Below are 8,154 nucleotides of genomic sequence, written 5' to 3'. Positions count from 1 at the left end.
ACAGCAAGACTTCTAAGCCGTTTGTTTGAGAAAGGGATTTATTCTGAGTGATGTGAACCGCAACCAGCCCAGTTACCACTGCTGTTCCCAGCCCTGCCCGGGACCTCGCACCCTCCAGCTGCAGCTCTGGAAAACATGCAGGTCACCCCGGGAATACCACACACCAGCAGCTATGCACACAAAATACCTTGAGAATTCTGTTATTTGCTGTACTCAATACAGAATTTAAAAGACTATTAAATGAATCTATAAACTAGCCTACAACTTTAACCATTAAAGGAAAAAAAATCATGCCTACTTATCTATTAATCAATTAATAATTATTTATATTCATACCTCTATACCTTTATCATTCCTTGAGCATTGTTTAATCACAATACTACATGCTTTCACATTTTAAAATCCACTAACTTCCATAAACCCATGTAAAAAGAGTGTTTCCCCTCAATTTAAGTCCAGGTTAAATTAAGCCAGGACTTCAGAAGAAAACCAACCAAGTAAATTTCACTAAATAAAAGGAGAGCTTAAAAATTTGAAAACAACTGCATCAACTCTCAACTCCAACACCCTGAAGCAACAATGCTGTTATTGTTGCTGGGAAGCTCTGCTCTTTCAGGTACAAGGGGCTGCGTGCAACCCTGTTGTGCACCGAGGTGAATGTAGAAACTAAAAGCAGCTGTAAAGACTTGTTAACGGCTCACAGCACATCGTGGGAAACACTGAATGTAACCAGTTCTTACCTGTCATCTTACCGACTGAATGTAACCAGTTCTTACCTATCATCTTATTGCTAGTTACACAATATGATGTATGCACACAATGTTGCATGTCAAACAGCAGTGAGAAACACTTCTCTTGCTGTAATGTCCCTGTGAGCGCCTGTTGACTTGGCCATGATTTCATTAATGTAGGGCAAAGCACATGTACCTATAAAGCAATTTATGGTGAGAAATGATGAGGAAGCGCCACCGCTAACCTGCGGGGAGACCAGCCAAGCGCAGGCTTGCACCACCAGCACCGTAACGCGGCTTCACCCAGGCGGAACGGCTGCACCTCTGCGCGGTGCTGACGCAGCCCAGGCGACGAGCGGGCTCCCGGGCCTGGCCGCGCCGCCCCGCACCGCCCGGGACCCGGGGGCTCCACCGAGCCCAGACGAGCAGTGCTTGACCCAGGGCCTTCGCCCCGCCCTGCTCCCCTCCATGGCCGCTCCGGCCCGGCCCGCACACGGTCCCGGGGGGGCGGACCCGTGAGAGCGGCCGGAGGGGGCGGTGCCGCGGGCGGGGCGGAGCAGGGCTGCGCAGGCGCCGTGGGACCGGCGGCGTGTTCCGGGAGCGGAGCGGGGCGCTGGCTGTGGCGGAGGTAGGGTTCGCTGTCGCCGGGGGAGCGGGCCGGTTGTGGCCCGGGCCCTGCGGTCGGGCGGCCGCGGCAGTGGGGGCCCGGTGCTGCTCCGCGGGCAGGCGGGGGCGCGGCGGCTCCTGCAGGCCGGGCCGTGGCGGCGGTGCCGCGGGAGGCGGGTGGAGCCCCAGGGACCCGGCGGTGCGTGTGCAGCGGGTTCTGCAGGAGCCGCGTGTCCCGCCGTCAGCGGGGGCGGGCAGGGAGGGCTCCGGACGGCCGTTCCGGCGGGGTGACCGCGGGCCCGGTTCCCGCCCTGGGAGCGGTGGGGTCCTGGCGGTGGTGCCAGGTGGAGAAACTCGGTGTTTTGGGGTTTTTTTTGACTCGTTATTTCCTGTTCCTGCATGTTCGTTTTCCTCAGCAGTGCCCGTTCTGAAAAGAAAAAAAAAAAAAAACAAACAAACCAAACTTTCAACTGTAATATTTCTCCTGTTTTGCTCCTTTCTCATCTATGTTGCTGACTTTACCTGGTAGTCTCTGAGAAAGGTCATTAGACCACCCCCAATTTAAAGCTTTTACAAAGGGTAACGCATGGAGACACCCCAAGAATCAATTTAGGTAGGCGATAAGATCCAGACAGACTTGATTCTAACCAGAACTGGTTAGCAGAGAACCGACTAGAAACAGGGTTTATCCAAAATTATTCAGCCCTCTCACATTTTTATATAAACCACAGGCTTGGGTACCAGTTAGGAGTTCAGTTGCCACCTGGCCAGTTCAGCCTGAAGGGATCCCGAAGCTCTGGAAATGCACGTTTTCCCACTCACACAAAGCGAGGACCCTCAGGGGTGCCCAGATGATCACTTACCAGTAACACAAGGTGTCTCGAGCCTCAAGGAACTTTTATTAAATGGTGTCTTCCACGGCAGTCCTGATGCTCCAAGGAAGACCAGCTCAAAGAGGGTCTCCAGCAGGCTCCATCTACACCCCAGTTGAATCTGAGCTGTGGTCATTTATGGTGGTGAGGCAGAAGCTTCTCCCAGCAGAGACATTTCATTGTCGGTTGACCAAGGGACATGTACATGACCGTAATGGTCCAAGGGCCTGGGATTTCTGGTGCTTTTTTGGGGGGGAAGTGTATCTGCCACAATAACCTAAACTTTTAATTTTATTTTTAAAACCTGTTGTAAGTTTCCATGTAAGGTTTGTAGTGGCCATTTCCATTCTTTAATTGTTTCCACTGTGATGGTAACCAAAGGGATGAGGTAACTGCACGGACAACAGCTCCGTAAAGGACGGATAAAACAAGTTGGCAGATGTTCCGTCACTGCTGTGGCCACTGGGGTGCGTGGGAGCGGGGGCAGAAAGCGGTGGGGCGGCCCTGGCCTCCCCAGACAGCTTCTCCATTCCCAGAGTTGGAGGTGGTCACTGGGCTGGACGGGCCGTGGCCTGGATGGCCCCGCAGGGCGTTTCGTAGGTTCTGCTGAGAGTCCCCGGTCAGGGACACGGTGCTTTGTTGTATTTTGAAATACTTACTTATTCAGTTTTATTGTTTCTCTGAAAACTACATCTGTGTTTTTGACTCATGGCGGACAACAGCTTCACAGTTTGCATTGCACTGATAGAACCCTGTTCTGTATATTTCCCCTTACTGGCTCCCTGAGGAGGGTTTAATGAGGGAAAAATCCCTCCAGAAGGGTGTTGCTTTATAGCAGTACATACTGTTGGGGAAATTTCAGTGAAGATGGGGTCTGTCTTTGTTTTTTCTTTAATATCAATGTAGCTTATTAGCAGTACACAGATAACTGATGACTAGCAAAAAGTTATTGTGTGACCACGTGAAGGCTGCCACTCAAGAAATGCCTGTAAATCCTGTCCATACGCCTACTGCGGTAACTAGGGAACCTAGAAGACTCATGCCACATTTCTCCTGATTTTAAACCCAAGCTGCTCTTACTCTGTATGCTTGGCTGTGCAACAGTGAAGACATTACCAGATTATTCACCATCTCTTTGCTAATAACCCATGAGGACTCAGAGAGTGACCAGGGCCTGTAGCAGGCCTGTCTTCATGCGTTCGCTGTTACTCTGTACTAGATCAATCAGAGCTGCAGCAGTTTTCCTTTCTCTGCTCCTGCTTCATTTTTCTCATCCCCAAAGGCATGATCAAGGTGACGCAAGAGTAAAAGGCCCCTTCTGAACTTTCTGGAGGCCTGCAGAGGATTGCCTTCCTTCACCAAAAGCACAAATAAAGAGTCTCTGTAGGTTTCTATCATACCTTCTAAATGCATTCAAACACAAGATATGGATTAAAGAATGAAAAGGCAAATTAAAAAAAATGCTAAATAAACTCAGGAACTTAGAGCTTGTTTCCTGTTGTGAGTGGGCATTTTCTTTTTCATACTTCTAAAATGCAGGTGTTCATCAGTGAAAACTGAGAGTTCCTTCAGTTTAAGGTTTTTGTGTGTTTGTGGGGTGTTTTGTCCTTTTTTTAAAAAAAATCTGCAGTACCTGTGGCTGTTCTCATCCAGCTTCAGAGGGATCTCTTGTCACTGGTGCTGTGTTGCTGTGCAGCTGCTTTGGACAATCTGTGCCTTGTGGGACACTCGGGATTAGCACTGAGCTCGTCTTGAGGGGGGTCAGTATCACTTGGAGATGTGATGTTTCTCTTCTGCGTTCTCAAGAGAAGCTTCTGGCAACGATGTCCGCAGCAAACAGTACAGCATTTGAACTAATGCTTACTTCACATCTTTCTTCCTTTCACAGCTAGGGTGGCAAAACACAAAACCACCTCAGGATGGCTGTAGTTCAGCCAGGGATGACAACACTTCGTAAAGCAAAGAAAATCACTGTAAAAACATGTCTCGATAACCCCTTTGTTTTTCAATGGAAAACCATAGATGGGGAAGATATGCATTTTATACTGCAGACCTTAGAAGAAAGGATTAAACATATTGGACTTAAAAAGATTGAGACTCCAAGAAAGAAAAAGCGTTCCCTTACAAAAAAACAAATGGAAAGAAAGTGCGATGCTAGCACCGATGAACTCCCTAAAGAGGAGGAAACAGAAGGCCATCAACAAAACCCAGGATGGACGGACATAAATATCAGAAGACAGCTTGCTATTGGAGTTAATGAAGTTACAAAAGCATTGGAAAAAAATGAACTTCTTCTCTTGCTGGTGTGCAAGTCTGCAAAACCTGCCATGATCACGTCGCATCTTATTCAGCTGAGTGCAAGTCGAGCCACACCAGCGGGCCAGGTTCCCCGGCTCAGTGAAACAGTTGCACCACTTCTAGGCTTAACATCCATTTTAGCACTAGGCTTTAAAAAGCAGTCTGATAAATTTACTGAAGCAATAGAAGCAATAATTCCCAAGATACCAGCTCTGGAGGTGCCGTGGTTTCAGTACAGAACTGGAGAATCTGTGGCTCTGGCACAGGCGGAGTCTTCCGACGTTCCTGAACCCGAGCAGCTTGCAGAGGCGCCGGGGGATGAGCTCACAAGCCAGAAGCGCAAGCGTATGGAAAGCAATCAGCTTGATCTTTCCAATGTAATTTTGCAGCCTTTGAAAATCAAGAAACTTGTTCCAAATCCAAACAAGATAAAGAAACCACCTCGCAAAAAGAAAAAAGCTTTTTCAGCATAAATTATTTCAGTTTGGTTCTTCATGATTAACTCATTTTTTAATGCAGTGTAGAGTACAGCTCTAACTGAATTATTTTGTTAGGCTTTACAGTGTAAAGCACTTGAATACAAGGTGAACTTTATGTTGCATTCAGTTGAGGTATTTCCTGCTTCAATAAAGAATATTGCTTGAACTTGGGTGTCAATCTTTAGCTGGGGGTAAATATTTCATTTGCAGCAGGAGATCACAGAGTTAAAATCGGTAATGAATATCCCAAAGTAAAGACATAAGTACATCTTTGGAATTAATGCAAAGCATTAAATGAACTTTGTATTTTTACACAGAAGAACGTGCTTCCAGCAAAACGGATTTAAGTGTAATTATTCAAACAAATCAATACCAAAAGTGAAAGTTTATTTAAACAAAGCTCCATGGTGGTATAACTCTTTTAAAGCTGGTTCAATGGTTGTTCCAAGTAAACAGCTGTAAGAGCACAGACAGACTTCGCTTTTGAACTTTCATACCTTGCTCTGCTGAACAATAAACTCGCTTTGGTCAAGAATGTATGGAGACTTGGGTTCCATCTATCACCTGGTGGTGTCTGATATGCTGAAGGAAAAGCTTTTATTTTCAAATACAGAACAAAACCAAATTACTATTGTTCTATTTTGAAAAAAAAGACTTCCTTATGGAAACTCTTAACACGCATCCTGTGAGAAAATATAAACTAACCTAAGCTCCATTTGATTTCTAAATGGAATCTAAAATCATTTCCCAGAAAGCTGAGATAAGTCATATTCTAATGTATATAAAGTAGACGACAGCTGTAACCACTGCAAGACTTAAAACATACCACGTAATTTTTTAGTTCAGTTTTGCTGAGGACTGTGAAGTTTCCTAATGAAACAGTTGTGCTGTAGGAAGGAAAGGGAATAGCGTGGCAATTCAGACAATCGGAATCAACATCCCAGGACTTCACTTGGCACTATGTTTTAAGCAAAGTCAGTACAGTACTGTAGGAGAAAGCAGAAAACTTGAGTTGGAATTTACGTGTTGTAGTTTTCAGAGATGTACTAATCCAGATTTCCAGTGCCATGAGATAGCTAATCTGTATTTTGGATTTATTTAGACGTGACTTCAGTTCATGATACTAACTGCAAAGGGAGGCAGTAGCAGTGATTCTGTAGTCATGATGCTCCCTGAAGTTTAAACAAAACTAAGACATTTCCTGCCAAAATTTTTGCCTTCTGTGGCTGAGGGTGGCAAGAGGTAAGGGGTGGATTGGTTGGGGTTTTTTTGCCTTGCTTTGTAGTCCTTCCTACATGCCCTTTGTTTGGCTTTTTGGATGCCTAAAATTTTGTAGTCATGCTAACCCTACTGTATTTAATTCCCATGCTGGCTAACGGTAACATTTAAATCAGCCTTTAAATGGAGCATGAGGGTTAGTTTTGGTAAAGCACATAAGCGCAGCAATCATCCTTCAAGCCTGCCCAGGTCCGTAGGTCTCTTAAGGGATTTGCATCCCCTCTGCAGATAGACGTTACTCTGGGAAAGGAATGAGATTGTTCAGAAGACTGGTGGGACAGGCGGTGGAGTGAGCCTTCAGTGGGCCAGTCTTTGTGAAACCATCCGCCAGGTTTTGAGGAGTCTTACCTGGTGGCTGTCCATGGCAAGACTAACGCACAGACAGGTTCAACTTGGGAAAGAACAGAACAGCCTCTGCTATTGAGCTGCTGGCAGTGGCACCCACGCAGATAACTGTTAGTTAAGTACCTGGTTAGGAAATGAGAGTGAGTTGCCACAATTTCCACCTCCTGAGTAACTGCTGTATCACATGGTTGCAGGCTGAGACACCTTCAAGATTCACACCCTTTTGATGCTGTGATACTTCAGCAAAGCACTTGAGGTGAAGGGCACAGCTGGCCAAAACATCCCAGCACTCAACAGGGACAGTGGAGAGCACACTGGATTACACAGCTGTTAGGCAGCACACGAGTTCACAACGACAGCTCCAGAAACTGCCCCAACACTCAAGCTCAGATGCCCGCTTCCCTCATCTGTACGTTTCTTCTGTCAGCTACAGTGCTGCACAGCTTCTACAGGAGCACAACTCTGCCCTCCTTCCCCAAAATTAACACGTGGTGTGAGTCGGAAAATAAGACAGAAGTTTATCCCTCGGCACAGTTTTCCCAGAAGAAAGCATAAGAGGTGGGCACGCTCCTTCCTGCACGTGCAGTTACCCCCAGGCTAGGGCAGAGAGCCAGGCTGCAGAAAACCCAGGTTCAAGTCTACCTTCTACCTGGACATATTTGGTCCCATTGTAGCCTTAGTGCTTTTCCAAACAATAGTACTGGGGAGGACTTGCCTAAGAGAGAAGAAAATGTCTGCCTACCATTTCTTCCACCTGCGTTTTTTTGAGGAAAAGGAAGGCAGAGAACATGAGCATATCATTCACTTTGCATTCAAGCCCACCTGTCTGGATTAGGGAGAGCTGGGCCATGACCATTTCTTAGCAAGAAAAGCACCTCAGCCAGGAGGACAGAGCTGTGCCCTGGTGTCCCACCTTGCCAAGGATTGCCAAGGCTCTGCCTTCAGAGCTGAAGCAGAGCCTCTTCCCCATCCCAGCGAGCTCCAATGTGAACACCCAGCTGGGACACCTTCCTGCCTTTTAGGAGTAAAGAAGTTAAGTCTTCAATGGAGCTGAGATTAAATCCTTGTTCTTACCTTAGATATCACTACCATCAATTACGTTTTCAGGTGCTTACTTCTGCTCAGGCCTCACACAGGGAGTCAGAGCTCCCTCTGCACCATCTCTTACGGCTGCTACTAGCAGTCAGGTACCAGAGTGGCCAAAGTCGTAAAGCCCAACTGCATCACTAGACATCTGAAAGATCTCCTTTGAAGCCCCTTTAAATACATGAGGTGCTGAGCTGGTGCACACCCAGGGGTCAGACAAGCCAAGTTCAATCCCTTCCTTTGATTGAAGGGGGTCAGATGCTTTAATCACAGATCCATAATGCAATAAGGGAAAGTCTTTATCACTGTCTCTAGGGCAGAATCCTCTGACCACAATTCAACAAGAAAAAGCAACCAAACCACAAACCATTCACACACTAGAAAAGGAGAAGGAGTAAAGAAAAACCCCACCGCTGTAAGGAGATGGGTAGCGCTAGCAGTTATGAAGAAGAGACAAAA

At 46.7% G+C, this 8,154-nt stretch overlaps 1 protein-coding gene across 1 annotated transcript; it reads left to right on the top strand.

Annotated features, from left to right (window-relative positions):
* Positions 1–1,214: 1,214 nt before the first annotated feature.
* Positions 1,215–5,152, top strand: RPP38 (ribonuclease P/MRP subunit p38). The gene is made up of 2 exons (XM_065050975.1): positions 1,215–1,359; positions 4,098–5,152. The coding sequence occupies exon 2, from the start codon at positions 4,129–4,131 to the stop codon at positions 4,978–4,980; it is 852 nt and encodes a 283-aa protein (XP_064907047.1). The 5' UTR covers positions 1,215–1,359; positions 4,098–4,128; the 3' UTR covers positions 4,981–5,152.
* The last annotated feature ends 3,002 nt before the right edge of the window (positions 5,153–8,154 follow it).

Source organism: Columba livia, chromosome 2, assembly GCF_036013475.1.
Source record: "Columba livia isolate bColLiv1 breed racing homer chromosome 2, bColLiv1.pat.W.v2, whole genome shotgun sequence".
NCBI lineage: Eukaryota > Metazoa > Chordata > Aves > Columbiformes > Columbidae > Columba > Columba livia.
The sequence above is the reverse complement of the archived record's forward strand: the minus strand, read 5'-3'. Positions and strand labels throughout refer to the sequence as shown.